The 25,866-nt window shown below is 44.2% G+C and overlaps 1 protein-coding gene across 5 annotated transcripts; it reads right to left on the bottom strand.

Annotated features, from left to right (window-relative positions):
• FRRS1L (ferric chelate reductase 1 like) lies at positions 1-25,866 on the bottom strand. Of its 5 annotated transcripts, XM_040430539.1 has the most exons (7): positions 25,375-25,470; positions 17,187-17,252; positions 15,035-15,234; positions 11,560-11,644; positions 5,554-5,692; positions 3,695-3,941; positions 1-2,514 (listed from the first exon to the last, which is right to left on the bottom strand). In XM_040430539.1, exons 3-7 carry the CDS (start codon positions 15,228-15,230, stop codon positions 2,342-2,344), a joined length of 840 nt encoding a protein of 279 aa, XP_040286473.1. In that variant the 5' UTR covers positions 15,231-15,234; positions 17,187-17,252; positions 25,375-25,470; the 3' UTR covers positions 1-2,341. The 5 variants fall into 5 exon arrangements, with proteins under 5 accessions (XP_040286473.1, XP_040286476.1, XP_040286474.1 ...); XM_040430542.1 differs by lacking the exons at positions 17,187-17,252; positions 25,375-25,470 and adding an exon at positions 25,822-25,866; XM_040430540.1 differs by lacking the exon at positions 17,187-17,252.

Genomic DNA, 25,866 nt, shown 5'->3' with positions numbered 1-25,866 from the left:
CAGTTACTATCAACAGCTTTTGTTCTACAGCCTTGCTTTCTATTTTACATTGAATCCAGCAGCTCTCACGTGTAGCCCTTATCGATGAACCTCTGAACTCCTGACGGCTGATAAACACTTACTTCAGCCTTATTATCATTAAAATGCTAAGAATTACTATAAATTAGTGTTTATGAGCTGTCAGGAGTTCAGAGATAAGGTGAACACATCTGCCCTAGATCACCAGGGTCGCGCATATTAACCCCTTCCCTGTCCTACAAAAGCCTAGGAATAATACCATAAACCCATAAAATATTCTATCTAAAAATTAGCTAATGATTTGACACTACAGCAAAATATATTTGCTACTGTACTGAATTGCCTGGTTTGGAAGGAATGATGTCCAGGTTCCTGCTCAGTAGCTACAAAGGTGTACAGTATTATAGACTAGAGATATACATGGCACCTGGCCAGCCTCTTTATTCATGGCTGCTTGTGGATGGTGAATATATATTCAGACATCACAAATGAGGGTAATCTGTAATGGAATCCAATCTTGTCCATGAATCTTGTATGGCCTACAAGATGGTAATGATGCAATATGCCATAATGGCTGAGCAGCCTGAGAGGATCGGGGAGTAGGACTACATCCTTCCTCCACTTCCCTATCAGACTGCTCAGCCATGACAGCATCTCACACACAGGATCACATCATTACTATCTAGTGTTCAGCAGAGTCCCTAGTGGAGCGATCATGCATGTGATATGCAGTCAGCCTGAGCAGCCTGACAGCAAACCTCAGCATTCAATGTAAAATGACAGTAGGCATCGCAAGCCCCTGCCATTTACCCCTGAGAAGCTCTACAAGTGGAGGCAACCAGTCCTAGTTGTATCCTAGGACGGGTTGTTGGAGGCCACTTTGAAATTCCCTTTAAAGAGAGCCTGTCAAAACTGCTGCATCCCCCATTCCATTTCTGGAGCATGTTTTCTTATATCTCTGCAATGTGCTTGTGCTCCTCTTAGAAATATAGGAGTAAACAGACAAGTGCGTGCTACCACAGTGAGAGACTGTGTAGGACATAGCCCTCCGATAAATGAAGCGAAGGGGTATATCCCTACACAGGTAAAGGAACACCCAGTTGTCAATTTATTCATAAATTTCTAGAAGGAGTAACAGAAGAACGGCACAATGCGGAGTTATGATAAACGATGTTCCATAATTTTTATTTCACGAGAAACACGAGTCTTTACTAAAACCGTTGACATGTCAGAAGTGGTGAAAGATGCTAATGTAAAGGGGTTCTCCAGGAATGATTTACAATGGCCACCAGCGTCCTGCCCTAGAATGTGGGCAGGACTGGTTGCCTCCACTTCTAGAGCTGCCTGAAGGTTAGGGCTTCACTACATACTACGCTCTGGCTCTTGCTTATACTACACATTGGTGAGGGTTCCTGTCAGGCTGCTCAGCCATGATGGTATATTATAGGCAGGATCCCATCATTAACATACATTACCCTCACCCCCCAGGCAGCTATACAAGTGGATACAACCAGTCCTGCTCACATTCTAAGACAGGTTGCTGGTGGCCATTTTAAATCATTCCTAGAAAACCCCTTTAAGTAAATACTTTTATAGCATGAGCTGCCTTTTGACAACCTGGCGAGTCAAAATTGTGTCATAAAATAATCTATGATGGCGTTTTATGTCAGGAAACCTGTTCCTATAATACTCAGGGTATTGTGGTTTGGAAACCTAAATGACAGAGATATGCAGTTTAAAAACATCAAATTATAAAATCTTACTTAGCTGCCACAAGGAAACTAAGGCCTCATGCACACGGCCGTATACGTTTTGCCGTCCGCTTCCCTTCCGCAGGTCCTGCACTATGTTACAAATACCTATTCTTGTCCACAAAACTAAAGAATAGGACATCTTCTGTTTTTTGTGTTTTTTTGTGGGACTGCAGAATGGACATATGGCTGTGGTGCACCCCATGTGCTGTTGGTCTTCTTTTGTGGCCCCACTGAAAAGAATGGGTCTGCATCTTGAAAAAAATACGGATAAATACAGCTGTGTGAATGAGGCCCAAATGTAAGAGACCCTATATATGATGGCTACCTCATATTAAACACAATGGGTTAAGCTTTCTAACAATTACTTTTTCTTGGCACATGATTAGCGACTAGTTAACCCACATTAGCTTTACCGATACCTTCTGGGTCTGTAAAATATGAAGTCCCTGCTGGATGAACATGTAACCTATTACCTGTTGTTCCAGCAGAACAGGACATAACATGTCAAGCACAAAAGAGAGCACACAATGTCCATCTATTCTCAGATCCAAAGGGTAACAAATACAATGTTATGGGGTTCCCATTAGCAGGTAGAAAGTCAACGCTACAATCAGAAGAAGGCAAAAGGGAGAGGAGAAGGTCTGGTAGGCTGCCGACGGCATGAAAATATCTTCGTAACGGTAAATGCTGACGACATTCTCTGAAACTGGAGGCGAGTCGATATCGTGCCGTGTTATGGAGCCTGGAAAATGATAGAAAACATATAGTAAGTACTACAAACAGCATTGTAAGCACTCGTGCATTGGAGTACCATATCGTGTGTTTTAGAGAAGCAGCAGTAAAGATGTGACATGTTATGGCTGGGTCTCCAAATAGCGGTCTAAACCCTGCCCACCTACGATGGGCAATGTAAGGGAGGTATTGCCTTCAAAATATTTCAGCCATTGGCTGTTGTAAGTGATTGGGGTTTCAGCTACTATGTGGGAAACCCAGCAAATGGACAATTCACCTGTTGCAGTGGACGGGTTTCATGTGGCCGCCAATGCTAGGCTAGGTCCCCTGGTGCACTCCAATGGGAAATAAGTCCAGGGAGTCAGGGTCTGCAGTAGTAAACCAGTGTGCTTCTTTACTGGAGGAACTCAAGTGAAGAATACAGGCAAGGAACTGAGCTGGCTTCTACAGTTTCCCTTGGGTAGCAGAAGGTTCTGTGCTGAGGAAGGGTTTGAGCTATCTGATCTTCTCTCTCTCTCAAAAGGCCGGTACCCTGGCCCAAGGTCTGTGGCTTATTCATCCGGCTGGCTTTCTGGTTAAAGGGCTGGTGACCCAGGGTCTGAGGCAGAGTATCCCCATCTCAGCATCTTCTTTGGTCACTTGTGAAGAGTCTCTCCTACTAAACATTGGTCCATGTCTGCAGAACCTTAGGGGCTCTGACTGCTCTACAGTTTCTAACTGATCTAGAACCTTCCAGTGGGAGGGTTGATACCGGAGAAGCACAGCCTAACTAACAATGTTGTAGTTCAAGAGTGCCATAGACTTGTATTAGGCCTCAATACAAGTCAATGGGAATGACTAAGCAGTTTTCAGTTGTAAACAACCATCTGACAGAGCTAAACCAGACAGCGAAAAGTTCACCGTGTCTGGCTTTTCCTCCAAAACTGAGCTCTGCATAGTCCCTTATAACAGCAATAAAAAATGACTTTCTTCTTAGTGCACGGGCTGGAAATTCCCAAAGTCTCTCAGTATGAACTAGCTGTGTATTAACCCTTTCCACAATACAGTGCAAATGAACAAAATACATCGTATAAAATGCAATTCAACAATATAAAACGATATAAATGCCAACAACGGAATAAATCGCAGGAAACAAATGTAATAAACATAAATATATGTCAAAGTTGGGTAGAAATCAATGTAGCTCTTACCTTGAATTGCAGGGCCCCAGGCAAACAGATAATACCAGCTTAAGTGCAAGTCAACTATGGTCTCATCTCTAGGAACATATACGGGGCGTTTGAAGCGGCAGGTTACCCGGTTGTTTTCGAATACGCCTTCCTCGTCTCTGGCTGGATTCCTCTGGATCTCTTTAGCCCACTGGCCGACATTATAAAAATGTTGTATGCGCACCCTTCCATTATCATCATGGACACAGGCCATGACGTCGTCACCTCCCTACAAAGGAAACCTTTAATTAGTATTATTAGGGTTTTGGTTGTCTCGTTGAAATCCCACCTTAGACCCCCTCCATTGTGTGATCACCACATGACAGGACAGATTTTTATCCACTTCATCTGCCTTATAGACCAGGGATCAGCAACCTTCGGCCCTCCAGCCGCTGTGAAACTACAACTCCCAGAATGCAACATGCTCGGATGTTCTTCTAACTACCATTGAAGTGAGTGAAGCATTCTGGGAGTTGTCGTTTCATAACAGCGGGAGTGCCGGCGGTTGCTGATCCCTGCTACAGACTTTGAAAGGATCAGATGCTTATCATCTTATAAAGGTGGATTGTAGGAATACTCCTTGAGTACTGGAGGATTTCTAGTTTTTGCCTTTTGATTCCCCCCCCGCCTTCCCAAAGCCATAACTTTTTTATTTTCCCATTCACACAGCCGTATAAGGGCTATAAGTTATATTTTCTAATGGCACCACTTAATATTGCATATGATAATGCATATGAAAAAATTCCAAATGGGGGAAAACAGGAAAAAAAAAATGCAATTAAGCCTCAGTTTTACGGCGTTCCCTGTGCAGTAAAACTGACTTGTGCCCTTCATTCTCTGGGTCAGTACGATTACGGTGAAGCCACAATTATATGGTTTATCTCGGGTTTTAATACTGAAAAAAATTCTAAAAACACTTTGAAAAGATTTTTTTTTTCTCCCTTTTTCTCCCCATATTCTGACCCCCATAACTTTCTTACAGTTACGTCTATGGAGCTGTGTGGGGAGCTCATTTTTTTGCAGGACAATCTGTAGTTTCTATTGACACCGTTTTGGAGTGTGTGTGACTTTTTGACCACATATTTTATTTTTTTTCTGTTACGCCATTCACTGTATGGGGTAAATATTTTTATATTTTCATAGTTCAGGCATTTTAGGACATGGCAATTCCTATGATTGTTTTTTATTGTTCATTGTTGAAATTTTTGTATTTTTTTAATATATTTTTAAACTTAAAAATAAAAAATTTCCCAGCGCAGCTCCCGGCCTGACCTCCCGGCACTGACGGGGTCACAGCATTATATTGATTCATGATGCTATGTAACCCTTACAGTTCTGGAATGTATTGGATAACACTGGCAGCTGGTGTTACATAGCATCATAAATCAATATAATGCTATGTGACCCCGTCAGTGCTGGGAGGTCAGGCCGGGAGCTGCGCTGCGGACCTGCAGCGTGACAAACGCTCGTCTGCAAGGGGCCTAAAAGTCTGCGATTGGCGTTATCTCTGGTCGCAGATATTAGCCCTGGGCCTCTGCTGCTTAAAATAGCAGAGACTCAGCGGCTATGGCACCAACTGAGCTCACCATATCTAAAACCCCTCCTTCCTCTACACATGTACGGTGCGCGAACTTAAGGGGTTTACTATAGATGCTTTCAAGGGACGTACAGCGGCACCTATTGCTTGATATCTGTTTTTGGAGCCAAACAGCTACATAATACATTAACCTCGTAGCGCTGGATGTGCAGAGGCGTTGGACCTGTGCCCGTCCCGTATGCGGCCCGTGTTACACAGCTGACACCCACCCACTGAGCCTTTACCACGTGTTTTAGTTATTTACCATTTTTTTGTCAGAAGAGAATCCAACGGCTACCCATCCATCGGTGTCAGCGCTCAGCTCGAACTCCACATCCGCCCCAATTCGACGGTAACTTAGAAAGTAGTCGCAGGTCTCCGCAGTACACCCCGGCGTGCCGTACCTAAAAGGGAAAACAGTAGTCATGTGAGATTTACTTGGATCAGCGATTCCCCAGGGGGTTTCTGGAGCCCTGACCTGAGGTCCAACAGAACACAAGACCTGTCACTATTACAATAAGGGTACATTCACACGACCGTGTGTAATCCTTTCCGATTTGCGGTCCGCAAATAACGGAACCGTGTGTCCGCATTTTGCGGACAAATGACTTCCGTATGTCTTCCGTTTTTTACGGTCCTCAAAAAACGGAAGAAAAAAATAAAAAAATAAAAAAGAGAAGGTTTATTAAAGAGTAACTAAACTTTTATAAAACTTTTTTTCTTTTCAAAATGTTCTAAATGACTTTTCTATTATACTTTATTTATGGATTTTTGCGGTTTTCCTACCAAAATAGGCAAAGTTCTGGCTTTAAAGTCAGTATTGTAGTACAGCACTGACATGTCGGCACTGTAGCGTAGCACGGATTCCACAGCGGAGCACACATCGGTACCCTGTAACCTCATTACCGAAGTGCTGAGATGGGATGGAGCGGAGCACATCACACCCCACAGTTAGGCCTCATTCACACAGTCAGCGTTCGGTCAGTGATTTTGAGCCAAACACAGAACACGAGCAGATCTTTCCCTTAGACCTCATCTCTGTGGAGGCTCCAATCCTGGTTTTGGCTCACAAGTCACAACCACCGAAGGAAATCACCGACCAAACACTGACTTGTGAATGAGGCTTAAGAAGTTATAAAGGACAGCCAAGACAAACTGTGATACGTAAGGCACCCACAAAGAGGTAACATAACACGCCAAGGGATTGCATATCGGATATCACATTTGGAACTGGTTGGCACTGGAAAAATACAGATAAAATGACATGGCCTATAGGGAGAGGAAGGGTCTACGGCTGTACATTCAGGAGGAAATAAGAAAGGGGTAGTAAAATAAAAAAAAAAAGAGTAAGGAGAGGAGAGAGGAAAACAAAAAAAAAAAAAAAAAATGGGGGGGGGGGGGAGAGGGAGAATCTTTATTAGAATGCTGCCACATACAGTTACCCCACTAAATGAGATTACAGCCAGCAATTAAAGGGGTATTCCCATCTTCAGTTTTCATACTTCCCTGCGTCCAGCGCGACGTTCACTTCCTGGATTCGGCTGTGCTTGATTGAAGTCTTCTCCCGGCCGGGCCGCGCTTGCGCAGAAGACTGAAGTTTTTCTCCCGGCCTGGCAATGTCCTGAACGTGCATGTGCCATGGTGACTTATTTCTGGCCTGTATAGTACAGACCTGGCATGCGCGTTTGCAGCTCTGTACTATACTGGCCAGAAAGAAGTCATCATGGCGCATGCCCGGCGGCGTGCGCGTTCAGGACATTGCGAGGCCTGGCCGGGAGAAAATCATCAGTCTTCTGCACAAGCGCGGCTCGGCGGGATTCGACAGGGGAGGTGGCCGTAACCAGGGGAGACGAAAGACAACAATCAGGTAAGAGGGGACTTATTTTCTCAAAAAGGGTGGGAATTGGGTAATATAATGTATTTACAAAAATGATCACTGTCAAATCATTAACAGTGATCATTGTGATGGGAATACCCCTTTAAGTATAGAGAAGACCTAGAGCACCACCTAGTGGGGGGGTTCATACTGATAGCTCAGATGGCCACCATGAACACCAGATCTGAAGCTGGGAAGAGTCACTGACGCCACTGGGAGAGTCAACTCTGGGAGATCTGCTCATCTGGATCTGCTGGGCTGGTAAAGAATATAGGGGGCTCCCCATCCACCATCTGGATGTGTAAGCCATAGAATATGGGATCTGCATCTCCCAAAGTCAGCGCCTCAGCTGGGTGTGAGACCCTCTGCCGGCGGAGTTCAGGGGAGAAGGATACAGAGGTGTTCTCAAATTGAATTGTACCAGCCACCAGTATCCCAGTCTTTGCAGATGAGCCGACAGGGACCTAGGATTTTCTCCTGGAGGAAGGAGTTTCGCTGGGACACTGTGCGTGTTGACTCTCCGCTCCTTTATGTAATCTAATGATGTGGAGATTATTCTGCTGCAACCTGGTCTCCAAATCATCAGCTTTTTAATGCCAAGAGTTTCAGTTCTTGCAAAATATTTGATACATTAGCAGTGCGACCTTCAGGGTTGAAGATGCAACCTTTACTTCAGACACTCGGTCTCTAAGAATTTGCAAATCATGACGAAGGCGGCCCAGGTCCACCTTCACTTCATCAATCTTAGTAGGGAGAGATGTTCTGGCATCGACAATGGCCTTCAAAAGTTGACAAGAGGCTTGTTTGAGTGTTAGTTCAGGCGTTTTCAAGTTCGGAGCGCAAAAGCTTAATTGGCATGCGGCGTTGTTTCCATGCTGTGGGAACCATCCTGATTTTTCTTGTGGGCATGCTCTCTCAGTAGAGATGGGCCCATTTTGGTTCTAAGCTGGAGGGGAATTTTGGCTGCAATCAGTCTCTGCAGAAATGGTACAAAAGGTTGCCAGTCTGCAGCTAGGGCAGCACTGAACTGATCACATCAAGATTAAGCCGTGCCTCCATCTGATCACATTGAGATCAAGCCACGTCCACCATTTGGTCACATCAAAATCAAGCCACGTCCACCACCTGATCATATCAAGATCAAGCCTCACCCACCATCTGATCACACTGAGACCGAGCCATGCCATCCTCACCCCCTTGATGCAGTATTTCCATAGTTGCCAACTGTCCCAAATTTGGCAGGGCTGTCCCTGATTTTCAAAGACAGTCCCGACAAATTACCGGTTTCCCATGCCAAAAATGGGCGTGGCTAACAAAACCCTGCCCATAGGTGGGTGTTCCCATGGGTGGGGTTTAGATATCCCAGTTTTTACCAACTGAAACGTTGGTATGTATGTATGTATTTCTGCAAGTGGAAATCCATTCCATACATCTGGGTAATGTCACAATTTTCTGCAAAACTTATTCTGAAAGAAAATGCCAGATTAGCCTTATTGCCAAAAACATCATTTACGCCAGTCACCGGAGTCACGATTTTATAATGAGTATGAGGGACAGTTATCAAAACTGGTACTAAGGAAACCTGGTTGAGCTTTGAAAAATGAAACATGGAATCTGATTGGTTGCTATGACCAACTAAGCCAGTTTTCCTTAAAAGGGAATAATTTACGGTCACCAGCAACCTGTCCTAGAAAAATGGCTACAGATCTAGGATACCATTTCTGCCTCAAACAAGCTTGGTGTCAGGTTGGTTAAAGAGGCTCTGTCAGCATGATCAAACCTATTAAACCACACATACTGCCTGGTAGGGCTCATTATGCCGAGTAAAACCGTACCTTTCTTTTGTCTGTATTGCTAAACAGATGCAGAGATATCTGTGTTGTCATTCATAAGCAAACAAGCAAGTTGGAGCACCAGGAGGCAGGGCTGAATCCTTGGAGCACTGCTTTGTAAGACCCACTGTGCTCTGCACACTCCCCCCTCCCCTTGATTGACAGGGAAAGACATCAGCATGCTGACATCAGCACATATGAGCTTTCTTGGGAGAGATTTTCAGATATTTTTTCAATTTTTTCTCCCTTACTTAACCCATAATAAAAGTATATATCCCTATCATATTCAAGTTTTTGAGAAAGCTAATATATATTGCTGGTTTCTTTAGAACCATATATTGTGAATAAACCAGTAATAGGTTTTAGGTTTCTAAGAAAAACTAAAACTAATCTCAATATAGTAAGACCTTTTTATAATATATTATTATTATTATTATTATTAATAATTATCGTATATTATTATATATTATTTATTGCAGTATATCTTTTTATTATAGGTTAAATGAGAGAGAAGAAAAAATATAAAAGTCTCTCATGAGTCTTGAACGTTGGATTTTTATATACACGGCTGACCACTTATGACTAAGCTATAGCACAATCACACAGAGAAGAACAGTTTTTCTATGATCAGAAAGCTAATACATAATATTGGTGTCTCTATAATCATACAGTATATTGTGACAGTGATAGTAATAGGTGTTAGCTTTAGAAAACCTCTATTCTCAGTATAGTAAGGCTATAGTAAGTAGTAGATATGATATGTACATTCTAGGACACGGCTCTGCCCTCAGCATGCTGATGTCTAGCCCTGTCAATCAAGAAGAGAGGGGAGTGTTACAAAGCAGTGCTCAAAGAATTCATCCCTGCCTCCTGGTGCTCCAACTTGCTCATTTGCATATTAATAAAAATGCAGATATCTCTGCAGCTGTTTAGCATACAGATAAAAGAGAAGTATCAATTTTAATCAGCATGATGAGCCCTACCAGGCGGTATACCTGGTTTAAAGGGAGTCTTTCACCTAAACTGACCGTTATAGAACACTAACACCATGATCTGCATTATAGTCCCCTTATTGGAATGCTACTTACCGTATAGATGTCAGTCGCTTATTTTCGCAAAAAAAAAACACTTTTATTCAATATGTTAATTAGGTTCTGAAGGTGCCCAGGCCCCTCGCCGCTTTTCATATGAAACCCCTCCCCTTTCACCCCTCTGGCCCGCCATAGCTTCTTCAGAAATCCAGCGCCAGCGCCGTTCACAAGATTCGCCGCGCTTGCGCACTTCATTTCCCATTATGGGTAGAGGCACAAGGCCGGCTAGATGTACGGGCCGGAACATGCGCATTAAACGCTCTTGTGCCTCTGCCCATAATGGGGAATGAAGTGCGCAAGCGCGGCGAATCTTGTGAACGGCGCTGGCGCTGGATTTCTGAAGAAGCTATGGCGGGCCAGAGGGGTGAAAGGGGAGGGGTTTCATATGAAAAGATGCGAGAGGCCTGGGCACCGGCGGCATGAACACCGCCCCTGGGCACCTTCTGAACCTAATTAACATATTGAATAAAAGTGTTTTTTAGCGAAAATAAGCGATGGACAGCTATACGGTAAGTAGCATTCCAATATGGGGACTATAATGCAGATCAGGTCAGTTTAGGTGAAAGACTCCCTTTAATAGGGTTGATCATGCTGGAAGAGCTGCTTTACAGATGATCTTGGAGCGGGCTGAAATCCATGTCTTCCCTATTGTAGAAGTGACAGCTCTTGTTGTTGCTGTGTTCTAGGGAATCCCCACCTTAGAGAGACTAATTTACGAAGGGGTGCAGGTAGGAGTTGGCGATATAAACAATATAAATTTGGGCAACGATATAGATTTTGTCTATATCGCTCTATCGCGATAGATGACCACGGAGCGGCCTCCCGACTCTGCACCGCGCTGCACTGGCCAGGGCCTTGCGTGCACACAATGTCAGCGCGCTGGCTGGCGCTATGTGTGACGTCAGGTCCCTCCCAGTGCATGCTGGGAAGAAGATGCGGTCCGTCTCCTGCGGACTCCATCAGCCAGCCGCGCACCCTGCAGGAAAGGTAAGTATATAAGCAGGGGCCCGTATCTTCATTAGCGCCTGTTTAAGATAAATGTGGCCATTTATAACCCACTGGCGAGGCCCACCGCCCTCACCGCGCCCCCCTTTTTTAAGAAAGCAGTGAGGGCATCGCAGAAACACTACTTGTGACAAAATCTGGCACAAGTAGTCTTCAAAAAGTTGCAAGCTTGCAGTTCATGACCCACACAGTGGGCGGAGCTATGTAGTGCCGATCCCCGTTTTCAGCAGCACAACTCTTGCAGCTGATTGGAGGAACCCCGCACTGATCTGATATTGATGACCTTTCCTAAGGACAGGCTGCCAATACAATCAATCCCTACATACTAAAGAACCCAACTGAGGTAGTTCTTCAGGATTTCTCAATTTAATTTTTAACAAACTCATATCTTACACTTGAAACATAAGTGAATAAAGGCAGTTTTCAGCAATAATCCTAAAACGACACCATATTGTACACTTACTGACCTAAAGCATCCTTTAGTTTTTCCACAATCATCTGCACGGATCCTTGCAAAAGGATCAACTGGGGGAGCCGTGGGAAAAGGATACCCTGAAAAATAGAAGTGACAGTACACGAATATTATCCTTTAAGCGATTGTTTGATGCCACTGATCGTTGCCCTTACAAACACAATTCCTGTATATTTTATGAATCACATCACAAGCGCAAACTGGTTTCAGGTTTTTCAGGGCAGAGACATCTGCCCCGGTGCATTCACAGCATATTCGGGAGGGCTTCAGACCCTTTCACACTTTGTGTTATGTTGCTCCTTGTGCTAGGGGTACTTTCACACTAGCGTTAAACTTTTCTGGCACGAGTTCCGTCCTAGGGGCTCAATACCGGAAAAAAAAACCATCAGTTTTGTCCTAATGCATTCTGAATGGAAAGCACTCCGTTCAGTATGTATCAGGATGTTTTCCGTTCCATCCCTTTTACGGTATTTGGCCAGAGAAAATACCGCAGCATGCTGCAGTATTTTCTCCGGTCAAAATTCCGGAACACTTGGATTAAAATGTATTAATGCCGGATCCGGTACCAAGTGTTCAGGAAATTGCTGCATTGACAGATCCGGTTTTCCGGTCTGCACATGCGCAGACCTTTAGAAATGTGAAAAAAAAAAAATACTGGATCAGTTTTTCCGGATGTCACTGGAAAGACGGATCCGGTATTTCAATGCATTTGTCAGACGGATCTGGATCCGGGAAACCAATGATATCCGTTTGCATACGGATAACCGGATCCGGCAGGCAGTTCTGGCAACGGAACTGCCTGCTGGATTCTTTTAACGCTAGTGTGAAAGTACCCTAAAATATAAAAAAAATTCCAGTTTCCCCATCAATCAGCACCCAGTGCCCCATAATCAGAAAGAGAGAACAGGATGTCAGAAATCGGATAATTTATTGAAAAGGAAAAACTAAAATCCTGCAGTGATATAAGTCCTCAGCCCCTTTACTCGGGACACAAGTCCTCAGCCCCTTTACTCGGGACACAAGTCCTCAGCCCCTTTACTCGGGACACAAGTCCTCAGCCCCTTTACTCGGGACACAAGTCCTCAGCCCCTTTACTCGGGACACAAGTCCTCAGCCCCTTTACTCGGGACACAAGTCCTCAGCCCCTTTACTCGGGACACAAGTCCTCAGCCCCTTTACTCGGGACACAAGTCCTCAGCCCCTTTACTCGGGACACAAGTCCTCAGCCCCTTTACTCGGGACACAAGTCCTCAGCCCCTTTACTCGGGACACAAGTCCTCAGCCCCTTTACTCGGGACACAAGTCCTCAGCCCCTTTACTCGGGACACAAGTCCTCAGCCCCTTTACTCGGGACACAAGTCCTCAGCCCCTTTACTCGGGACACAAGTCCTCAGCCCCTTTACTCAGGACTCAGCTGAAGCCCCTTTGGCAGTGATTCCAGTCTTCTTGGGGATGATGCCACAAGGTTTGCACACCTGGATTTAGGGACATTCTGCCGTTCCTCTGCAGATCCTCTTAAGCTCTGTCAGGTTGGATGGGGACTGTAGGTGGACAGCCATTTTCAGGTCTCTCCAGAGATGTTCCATTGGATTTAAGTCAGGGTTTTGGCTGGGCCACTCAAGGACATTCACAGAGTTGTCCCTAAGGCTCTCCTGTGTTGTCTTGGCTTTGTGCTTAGGATTATTGTCTTGTTGGAAGGTGAACCTTCAGCCCAGTTTAAGGTCCAGAGCTCTGGATAGTTTCTCATTAAGACTATCTCTGTACTTTGCTCCATTCAGCTTTCCCTAAACCCTGACCAGTCTCACCGTCTCCCGAGCATGATGCTGCTACCACCATGCTTCACTCTAGGGATGGTATTGGGCAGGTGATGAGCAGTGCTTAGTTTCCTCCAGACATGAGGCCAAAAAGTTCAATCTTGGTTTCATCAGAGCAGAGAATCTTGTTTCTCACCGTCTAAGAGTCTTTTTTTTTGCAAACTTTTTACTGAGTAGAAGCTTCTTACTGGTCACTGATGGTTGACCTTCTGGAAGTTTCTCCCATCTGTACTCAGGCTCTTTGGAGCTCAGCCGTTGTGACCACTGGGTTCTTGGTAGCCACTCTTACCGAGGCCCTTCTCCCCGGATTACTTAGTTTGGTGTGTTGGCCAGCTCTAGGAAGAGTCTTGGTTGTTCCAAACTTATTAAGACTTATGGCAGCCACTGTTAACTTGCAGCAGAAATGTTTTTGTCCCCTTCTACAGATCCTTTGCCTCCACACAATCCTGTCTCTGAGCTCTAAAGGCAGTTCTTTCCTCCTCATGGCTTGGTTTTTGCTCTGTATTATCAGCTGTGAGATCTTATATAGACAGGGCTGTGTCTTTCCAAACCATGTCCGATCAACTGAATTTACCACAAGTGACTCCAGTCAAGGTGTAGAAACATCTCAAAGTCGATCCAGAGAAATAGGAGGCCCCAGAGCCAAATGTCACAGCAAAGGGTCTGAGTACTTGTCTATGAGAAAGTTTAGTTTTTCCTTTTTAATAAATTAGCAAAAATTAGTAAAATTCTGTTTTCCCTTTCTCATTATGGGGTATAGAGTGCAGATTGATGGGAGAAAACTTAATATTTTTTTCTAATTGAAGCACAAGGCTGCAACATAAGAAAATGTAAAAACAGCTAAAGGGTTTGAAGATTTTCCAAATGTAAATGTGCAGGGGCCCCCCAGTGTAAAGAATGGCCGCCATAGTGCTCCCTAGTGTAACGAATGGCCCCCATAGTGCTTCCTAGTGTAAAGAATGGCCCCCATAGTGCCCCCAAATATAAGTAATGGCTCCCTTTGTGCCCCCAGTGTAAGTAATGTGCCCACAATAATTATAGTGCCAAACCCCCAACCCCTGGTAGTGCCAACTTTAAAAAAAAAAATTATAAGAAATACCTCATCCCCTGGCGTATGAGGGGACACTTGCTCCACACTGGAGGCACCAGGACCTGAAGCTCCCACCGTCGTGACGTCACATTATATAAGCTGGGAACGTCAGGCCCTGCTGCCTCCAGTGCGGAGCAAGTTTCCCTGTTCTTCCCTTACATACAAATGGATGAGGTGATTATTTTTTTAAACCCCATATAGGCCTTTTTACTGCCGTCTAACTGATTCCTGTCTAAAGGGCCCCACTGATTTCTATGGGGTCCTTCTAGTGGTGAAAACTGCTAAAATATGTCTGCTATTCAATGGCTGTTAAAAAAATGACCATGTGAATAGCCCCAAAGACTTCAACCGGTTCTAAAAATGGCCGTGCGATGGTCATTACTTATACAGCCATCACCCAGCCATTATTCATATTTGTGTGAATGTAGCCTTAGTGAAATAAACCTCTACAGCCGCCAACAAAACGTATTCCGATTCCCTAAAACTGCCGAAATCAATCACATACAGTCAATGATTTGTCATCATTCTGCTCATTATCAGTAATCATCAAAGAGCTGTTTTCTGACCTTCTTCAGACAGATATCTCAGGTCATAGAACTCCGAAGCAAAAGTTCCGTAAGTGTCTTGGTGTTTCTCATCCAAAGCCGCGTCTCCCTGGTCGGTGCGGCTGCCCCTTGTGCCGCTCTCGTCTGCGGGGCTGGCCCCAGTGGATGATAAAAAGAAGAACCAAGCCCCAACGAGCAGACGGCACTGCAGAATCATGGCGCTGCGGGAAGTAAAGAGACATACAGTCATCCGCACGTGGACACAAGGACTGCCTTGTGGTCTGTAGTCAAATGAGCTCCGCATTCTCACCCACAAAAAATGATCCACCCATCAGGATAGGTCTGTGATGGCTAACCTCCGGCACTCCAGCTGTGGGGAGACTACGACTCCCAGCAAGCTCCATTCATTTCTATGGAGTTCTGAGAACAGCCAAGCAAGTGAACATCTTGGGAGGCGTAGTTTTACCACAGCCGGAGGATAGCCATCACAGGGATAGGTCGTCAATATCTGACGCCCTATGTAAGCTCTGCTTCCTCTTCATTACACTAACAGTCGTCTCCCCGAGGCCTCTTTCACACGAACGTTTTTTTTTCCCCCGTTTACGGGCCGTTTTAGTTCCGCAAAAAAAACGGAATGTACTCTGTATGCATTCCGTTTCCGTATTTCCGTTCCGGTGAAAGTTGGAACGTGTCCTATTATTGGCCGCAAATCATGTTCGGTGGCTCCATTCAAGTCAACGGGTCCGCAAAAAAATGCATCCGTACGTCTTCCGTATCCATTCTGTTTTTGCGGAACCATCTATTAAAAAGGTTATCCCCTCACCAATTTTTTCTATATAATTACTGTATACTGTATACTGTACGAAAAAACGGAACAGAAACGGAAACACAACGGAAAAAAAAAAAACGGAACAACGGATCCGTGAAAAAAACGGACCGCAAAACACTGAAAAAGCCATACAGTCGTGTGAAAGAGGCCTTACAGCGTCACCGAGAAGACGGGCAGTGTAATGAAGAGGAAGAAGTGCTCTTCAGTGCCCAGCTGATCCGCAGGGTCGGACGATCAGATATTGACGACCTATCCCGAGGATAACCCCCTTAAGCCAGGTATGGATGGGCTATGTCAGGCTTTAGCAAAGCGAGCGCAACCAGCAGGAGAGCGATGTCTTCTGTGAGCTCCACATTGGAGCAGCTTGTGCAGGGCAGGAGCTCACAGAAGACATGGCTCTCCTGCTGGTTGCGCGCCCTGACATAAAAGCAGCGCTGGCGCAGGAAGGAGGAGCGAAGCTCCGGCCTCTGCAGCGCTCAGTGCGGCCTCAGGGGAATCCGTACTCCCATGCACAGCGGTGTAAGAAAAGCTCGACAGGCAACTGAACTTTAGGTGCCTATTTCGCAATATAAAAAAAAAAAAGTATAGTAAATATAGTAAAGTATATTACAAATTTTTTTTTTTTTATATTTAAGATTAAACAAAAGTTTAGCTTAGAGTTTAGATGCACTTTAATACCCACCCGACCTGCCTCGTAGACACGGCTAACGGCATATATGTTTAGATAAAGCCGCTGATAGATCGGATAAGCGGCGGTCTTTTTGGACAGGACTCTCCAGCGTTAAGAAAAACCTGAATCATTGATCTCCCAAGACATGAGAATCTGGAGGGACTCAAGAACGTTAACTTCAGCAAGTGGTATTCATCACGTAGAGAAACTTAATACAAGGCACTTCCTAATGTATTGGGATTGTCCATATTGCCTCCTTTGCCGGCTGGATTCATTCTTCTATTACATTATACACTGCTTGTTTCCATGGTGACGACCGCCCTACAATCCAGCAGTGGTGGTGGTCGTGCTTGCACGTTCTTGTGGGGTGGTAGTGCGCATAGGTTGGAGCTTTTTCCTACAGTGTGCAAGCACGACCGCCACGGCTGGATTGTAGGGTGGTCGTAACCATGGAAACGAGCAGTGTATAATGTGATGGAAAAATGAATCCAGCCAGCAAAGGAAGCAACATGGAGAATCACAATACATTAGTAAGTGCCGTGTATTAACTGTCTCTACATGACCAATGCCATTTGCTGAGGTGAGGCGACCCTTTAAATACACAGGGTCCCCAGGAGGACTGCGCACTCAGAAGACGCAGCAGATGGTATGAATGAGTGGAATGTGTTACTTACAGCTCGCTCCATGAAAATTATGAAATTAATTGTCATATGAAGAAAATGCTTTACAAGAAATTCGTGCTGAAATGAAACAAAACACAGGGGTCATTGCACTCAGTTCAAGACAGAGGAGGCAAATATTAAAGGCTATGGACACCTCGGGGGCAATTTTGTTTTTTATGATTGCTTTTTACTCATTTTAAGCTAAAAATCAATTTTTCATTAGGTGTTTATTAAAAATGTTCAACTGTTTCTAAGATACAAGGTTTAAAATAATAATAATAATAATAATAATAATAATAATAATCTGTTTGCAGACTGCCAGTTTCTGCTTTCTTTTAATCCCATCATCTGACGGCTCATTTGTAGCTCTCATCTCTGATCCACTGATGTCATAAACACTCATTATAGTTTAATTCTCATCAAACTGTTAGGGCTCATGCACCCGACCGTATGTATTTTGCGGTCCGCAAAAAATACGGATGACGTCCGTGTGCATTCCGTATTTTGCGGAACGGAACAGCTGGCCCCTGATAGAACAGTCCTATCCTTGTCCGAACAGACATACAGAAATGGAATCCACATGGAGTCATGGAGTAACTTCCGTTTTTTTTTTTGCTGACCCACTGAAATGAATGCTTCCTCATAAACGGAACGGACATGGAAAGAAAATACGTTTGTGTGCATGAGTCCTTAAGAATAGGGCTTAACCCCTTAAGGACTTAGGACGTACCGATACGACATGTTTGCCGAGTCCTTAAGGACCCATGACGCAGCGGTATGGCATAACTTTAAAACTAGATTTCGGCGGGGGTTAATAGGAACAGGATGTCCGCTGAAATCATTCAGCGGGCATCCTGTCACAACGCCAGGGGGGGGGTGTCATTCCGCCAAAAATGAGCCCCTACATTAGATAGTTGCCCAACAAAAACAAAAAAATCTGTAGCTCCCAGGCTATGGAGATACTAAAATACATTTTTTTGTTCCTCAAATGATAATATAGTGTACAATCGAAATAAATTTTAAAATGTAGACATATTAGTTATCGCCGCATCCGTAAGAATCTGCCCTATAAAAATAACATTTAACCAAACCCCTCGGATGAACAGCGTTAAAAATATAAAATACAAACGGTGGCAAAACACCCATTTTTTTAAAAAAATTTCCATTTGAATACTTTTTTCCCGGTAATAAAGCAAGGGTTAACAGCCAAACAAAACTAAATAGTTATGGCCCTGATTCTGTAGTTTTCAGAAACACCCCATATGTGGTCATAAATGGCTATATAGCCGCACGGCAGGGCATAGAACGAAGGGAGCGCCATATGGTTTTTGGAAGGCAGATTTTGATGGACTGTTTTTTTTACACCATGTCCCATTAGAAGCCCCCCTGATGTAGCCTAGACTAGAAACTACAAAAAAGTGACCCCATCTAAGAAACTACACCCCTCAAGGTATTCAAAAGTTACTTTACAAACTTTGTTAACCCTTTAGGTGTTCCACAAAACTTAATAGCGAATGTAGAAACTATTTTAGAATTTAATTTTTTTGTTACCTTGCCTCAAAAAAGTGTAATATAGAGCAACCAAAAATCATATTTACCCCTAAAATAGTCCCAAAACAACAACCACCTCATCCCGTAGTTTCCTAGATGGGGTCACTTTTTTGGAGTTTCTACTCTAGGGGTGCATCAGGGGGCTTGAAAGGGTACATGGTGTAAATAAACCAGTCCAGCAAAATCTGCCTTCCAAAAACCATATGGCGTTCCCCTTCTTCTATGTCCTGCCGTTTAGCCAAATAGTAGTTTACGACCACATATGGGGCGTTTCTGCAAACTAGAGAATCAGGGCAACCCATATTGAGTTTTGTTTGGCTGTTAACCAATTTTTTCCAGCAATAAAGTAAGGGTTAAAATGGAAAATTTTCCAAAAAATAGAAAGGGTTAACAAAGTTTGTAAACCCAGTTTTGAATACCTTGAGGGGTGTACTTTCTTAGATGGAGTCCCTTTTTTGGAATTTCTATTCTAGGGGTGCAAGGGGGGGGGGGGGGGGGGCTTGAAAAGGGACATGGTATAAACAAAACCAGTCCTGCAAAATCTGCCTTGCAAAACCCATATGGTGTTCCCCTCCTTCTATGTCCTCCCGTTTGGCCAAACAGTAGTTTAGGACCACATATGGGGTGTTTCTGCAAACCACAGAATCAGGGCAACCCATATTGAGTTTTGTTTGGCAGTTAACCCTTGCTTTGTTCCTGGAAAAAATTGATTATATTGGAAAATTTTCCAAAAAAATCGAAATTCTTAAATTTTATGTCCATTTGCCATGAACTCTTGTGGAAGACCTAAAGGGTTAACAAAGTTTGTAAAATCAGTTTTGAATACCTTGAGGGGTGTACTTTCTAAAATTGGGTCATTTTTGGGTGGTTTCTATTATGTAAGCCTCACAAAGTGACTTCAGACCTGAACTGGTCCATAAAAAGTGGGATTTGGAAAATTTTAGAAAAATTACAAAATTTGCTTCTAAACTTCTAAGCCTTGTAACATCCCCAAAAAATAAAATGGCATTCCCAAAATGATGCAAACATGAAGTAGACATATGGGGAATGTAAAGTCATCACAATTTTTGGGGGTATTACTATGTATTACAGAAGTAGAGAAACTGAAACTTTTAAATTTGCAAATTTTTCCAAATTTTTGGTAAATTTAGTTTTTTTGCTATGCAAAAAAAAAATTAACTTTTTTGACCCAATTTTAGCAGTGTCATGAAATACAATATGTGACGAAAAAACAATCTCAGAACGGCCTGAGTAAGTAAAGGCGTTTTAAAGTTATTCACACATAAAGTGACACTGGTAAGATATTTTAAAAAATGGCCAAGTCCTTAAGGTGAAATAGGGCTGAGTCCTTAAGGGGTTAAATAAGTGTTTATGAGGTCAGGAGATAAGAGCTATACATGAGCCTTCAGATGATGGGATTCAAAGCAAATAGAAGCTGGATAGAAAATCTGACAGAAATCACTGACTGAACACTGACTGTGTGAATAAGGCCCCCTGCACACAGACTGTATGCATTTTGCTGCCTGCAAACCGCGGATCTGCAATTTACGGATGCAGTCTGTGTGCAGTCCGCCTCTGCGGACCTATTGATTTCAGCGGGTTGGTGGACATGCTCTATCGTTTTGCAGAACGGACATATCGATGCGGAAAGCACATGGATGGTCCTTGTGACTTCTACATCCGTAGGTCCGTTCCACAAAAAGATGAGACGTGTCCTCTACTTGGCCGCAAAATGCAGACCACAAAGCCACGGAAGTCAACAGGTCTGCACAGTCACGGAGGCAGACCGCGAAACGGATACGGTCGTGCGTGAAGCCTAGAGCCTAAGCCTTCACAGGTATGGACGCTTTAACATCAGATGAGGCGACTGATCCATCAACGAGATCTGTGCTCGTGCCTAAAACTACACACAAAGCACGCAACGCGACAAGCAGGAGTCCAGTTATGAAGCAGAAGCTGATAGTTATGCGGAAACAGCAAAAAAAAAAATTAAAAAAGGCAAAGAAAAGGCAGAAAGCACCAGGAAAAGCAGTCGTCCTGCGAGGAAACGGCAGGATCGCGGATATGTTATTCCGTTATTAACTTATCCAGGGATTTTATTTATTTTTTTGTCGAAATTGCAATTCTCGCTTTTAAATAAAGTTTTAAGTTTTGCGCCGATTGTGAACCTTCACGTGTTCCGGACGATTCTCCATGGGATCTGACTGTGATACAGGATCACGATGAACATCGAGTTTCTGGCGAGTTAACTAGCAATTCGCGGAGTAGCCCGGATGTCTAACAATGAAATGAAATCTTTGAACCTGCAGTGTGACGGATCTCCGGTCATGTTGTCTACGGCCCCATTCACACGTCAAGTGTTTTGGTCAGTGATTTCCATCAGTGATTGTGAGCCAAAACCAGGTATAAGGGAAAGATCTGCACCTGTTCTGTGTTTAGAGCCGCCCCTGGTTTTGGCTCAAAATCACTGATGGAAATCACTGACAGAACACTGGCCTGTGAATGAAGCTTAACCTTAAAGGGGTTGTCCGAATTATTTTTTTTGTTCTTTGTATGTTTCTAACTAATGAAATGTAAAGGCTTTACCATGCACTTACTACATCTACAGTTGCTGCTTTCTCAGATTTCACTGAGGGTCTCTCCCTGCTCTGATGAGGTTTCGTGCACAAGCCTGAGAGAGCAGGTCTGTGTCTGTAGATGTCACTGTGCTGGTCACGCCCCCTGCACTGCCAATTTGCTCTCTCCCTTGATACTTCAAGAAAAACTTTAACCCCTTCAGCAACACAGACTCAGGGCTGAAGGCTTTACTGAGCAGCTACAGGCACTGAGGAGACAAATGCTGGGCACAGGAGCTGACAGACTAGAGGAGTCCTGCAGAGCATTGCGCAAGAACAGGTAGGAGGAAGATCCTGTGTGTGTATCAGCAGTGTCATTGTACAGCTGGGACTTGTAGTCCTACACACACACACACACACACACAACATGCTGCTGAGTCTCCCAGCAGTCAGACATGTCACTCAGGCCAGCACTTGTATTCACTCCCTTTGCAGAGCAGGGGGAAGGGCAGAGATTGTTGTTGTTGCAGGTAAACAAAGGGCCAGAAGAGAACCAGGGAAATTAGGAAATATAATTTTTTTTTTGCCTAAAACTTGCGAGGCTTAGTTATATATTGCTGTCCATCAGATTTACAGTGCTATATATATTTTTTTTTTCATAACTCGGACAACCCCTTTAAGGCTACACTCACATGCCCATTAAAAACACACACAGTGGGAGAGATTTATCAAAACTGGTGTAAAGGGAGACTGGCTTAGTTAGTTTCCCATAGCAACCAACCAGATTACACCTTTCAGTTTCCAAATAAGCTCTAAAAACTGAAAGCTGGAATCTGATTGGTTGCTATAGCCAACTAACTAAGCCAGTCTCCCTTTACGCTAGTTTTGATAAATCTCCCCCACTTTTAGTTTTTAATGCCCATTTTTCAACCATTTGTGCATTCACTCTCTGGGTGTCTAGGCATTTCGCATCCATTTTTTAATAGCCATTAAAAAACGGATAAATATAATTTTTTTTTTGCTTTTTTTATATATTTTTTTTATCCCAACCCCTGCAGTGCCCTCAGTATTCATATTGCCCCATGGACATCAACCCGCCCCCTCCCCCCATAGAAGTAATATACCCTTATTAATGGCCCCAGTATGATGAATGCCCCAATTAGTGGCTCCAAGGATAAAGAATGCCCCCTTTGGCCCCCATTCTGCTTGTGTAAAAATAAATAAAAATAAATAATAAAAAACACACACCTCAGCCAGTTGCACGCGCAGGACACTCACTCGCAGCTGGACCTGAGGGCGTCACCACACTAGGAGCGCAGGTCCTTCTGCATTCAATGAGGAGAGCTTCCCACAAATGCAAGTGGTTGGGGTGTTTTATTTTTTATTTTAACCCCTTAATGGCTTTTTTTTATTATCACAGAGTACCCGATTTTAAAGGGCCAGGGCAATTAGATGGGAGCACTGATAAAAAAAATGGTTCCCTTTATTTCAATGGGGCCCGTCTGGCCGTGAAAACAGACAAAAATAGGATGTCCTGTTTTTTGACGGCCACTATTCACCAAAAAAATAAAAAAACAGCGGTGTGAACAGCCTCCACTGACTTCAACTGGCTCTAAAAACAGCCGTGTGACATTCAATGGAGAAGATGAAGCCGGGTTCTGAGAATGTACTGACGTCATATGTGTCATTGATTGAGCGGCGGTTGTATATTCATATGTTTAGATTAGGTTATTACTAAGGCCATCGCCCGAAACGCGTGAGCCCCGACACCTGCTCCTTATCTGAGATTTTAATGTTGGATCAGGTGACGTTTTAACCATTTACATCGCTACCTCCCGTCTTACTGATTTATTGCTTTCTTTACAGTCCTGTTTATCCACATTGGTTTCTTCCTGTTCCTTCCCCTGTTATTCCCATACGGTATGTACCTCTCACAATGAGAGTTTAGGATGCTTTTAAAGATATCCCATTTTGTGGCTGTATTTTTATTTGTGAGGACTTTGTCCCATTTCGTTAGGTCTATGGCCTCTCTTAGTTGGCTAAATTTAGCTTTTTTGAAGTTTGGTATTTTTGTTCCTCCCTGTAGAAACGCTCTTTTGAATGATAATTGGAAGGTTATTACTTTATGGTCACTATTTCCCAGGTGTCCCCCAACCTGCACGTCTGTTGTTCTGTCAGGTCATTGGTTAATACTAAGTCCAGTATGGCCGTCCCTCTAGTCGGGTCCTGAACCAGTTGGGAGAGGTAATTGTCTTTGGTTATTGCCAAGAACCTGTTTCCCTTATGAGATATACAAGTTTCAGTTTCCCAGTCTATAAGCAGAGGAAGAGCTGAAGAGGAGGCAGGAGAAGGTCTGAAACATGATGTTCTAGACAGCACCAGGAGTGTAAGCAGGCGTCGGGTGAGAGAACAGCAAAGAAGAGAGCCAGCTGCATACTCATCACACAGAGACAGCTCTGCTACATACACATCACACAGAGACAGCTCTGCTACATACACATCACACAGAGACAGCTCTGCTACATACACATCACAGAGACAGCTCTGCTACATACACATCACACAGACAGCTCTGCTACATACTCATTACACAGACAGCTCTACTACATACACATCACACAGAGACAGCTCTGCTACATACACATCACACAGAGACAGCTCTGCTACATACACATCACACAGACAGCTCTGCTACATACACATCACACAGAGACAGCTCTGCTACATACTCATCACACAGAGACAGCTCTGCTACATACTCATCACACAGAGACAGCTCTGCTACATACACATCACACAGAGACAGCTCTGCTACATACACATCACACAGAGACAGCTCTGCTACATACACATCACAGAGACAGCTCTGCTACATACACATCACACAGACAGCTCTGCTACATACTCATTACACAGACAGCTCTACTACATACACATCACACAGAGACAGCTCTGCTACATACACATCACACAGAGACAGCTCTGCTACATACACATCACACAGACAGCTCTGCTACATACACATCACACAGACAGCTCTGCTACATACACATCACACAGAGACAGCTCTGCTACATACACATCACATAGAGACAGCTCTACTACATACACATCACACAGAGACAGCTCTACTACATACACATCACACAGAGACAGCTCTGCTACATACACATCACACAGACAGCTCTGCTACATACTCATCACACAGACAGCTCTGCTACATACACATCACACAGACAGCTCTGCTACATACACATCACACAGAGACAGCTCTGCTACATACACATCACACAGAGACAGCTCTGCTACATACACATCACACAGAGACAGCTCTGCTACATACACATCACACAGAGACAGCTCTGCTACATACACATCACACAGAGACAGCTCTGCTACATACACATCACACAGAGACAGCTCTGCTACATACACATCACAGAGACAGCTCTGCTACATACACATCACACAGAGACAGCTCTGCTACATACACATCACACAGAGACAGCTCTACTACATACACATCACACAGAGACAGCTCTGCTACATACTCATCACACAGAGACAGCTCTGCTACATACACATCACACAGAGACAGCTCTGCTACATACACATCACACAGAGACAGCTCTACTACATACACATCACACAGAGACAGCTCTGCTACATACACATCACACAGAGACAGCTCCGCTACATACACATCACACAGAGACAGCTCCGCTACATACACATCACACAGAGACAGCTCTACTACATACACATCACACAGAGACAGCTCTGCTGCATACACATCACACAGAGACAGCTCTGCTACATACACATCACACAGACAGCTCTGCTACATACACATCACACAGACAGCTCTACTACATACACATCACACAGAGACAGCTCTGCTACATACACATCACACAGAGACAGCTCTGCTACATACACATCACACAGAGACAGCTCTACTACATACACATCACACAGACAGCTCTGCTACATACACATCACACAGAGACAGCTCTGCTACATACACATCACACAGACAGCTCTGCTACATACACATCACACAGACAGCTCTGCTACATACACATTGTACTTACATCCTGATGGGTCACAAACCTCAGGTCATCCAGCACAGCAGCACCTGGTCATGTGTTCCCTGACTCCGCCCACAGTGTCACATGGTCATGACATCACCACAGGCCCTTTACCCCCACCAGCACAGCGTGACTCTTCCCATACGTGATCATGAAAGGTCCTGTAGCCCACTAATCTTTCCCCGCCTACAATTGTACATATTATTCTGCTGCTACATCCCACAGCTCCTTTAAACCCACCAGTTACTTTAGCATGTCACGTGACCCGGCAAAGTCCATTAGACACAACGATTGAGTCTAGAATGTATGGGCTTCTGAGAGAATGGAGCCCCGCCCCCAAGTTGTTCTAAAACCTCCCTGACTGTAAACCTGTCCCTAATCCTGACTCGCACAGGAGACCGCACAGAACACGGAGAGGACGCCCCGCAGCCCAACACACAGGACACTTACCTGAACGCTGGGATACAGGACCTGTCATGACCATGTGATCGTGTG

This window comes from Bufo bufo, chromosome 4, assembly GCF_905171765.1.
Source record: "Bufo bufo chromosome 4, aBufBuf1.1, whole genome shotgun sequence".
Classification (NCBI taxonomy): domain Eukaryota; kingdom Metazoa; phylum Chordata; class Amphibia; order Anura; family Bufonidae; genus Bufo; species Bufo bufo.
Note: the sequence above shows the minus strand (reverse complement) of the source record. Positions and strands in the feature narration are given on the sequence as shown.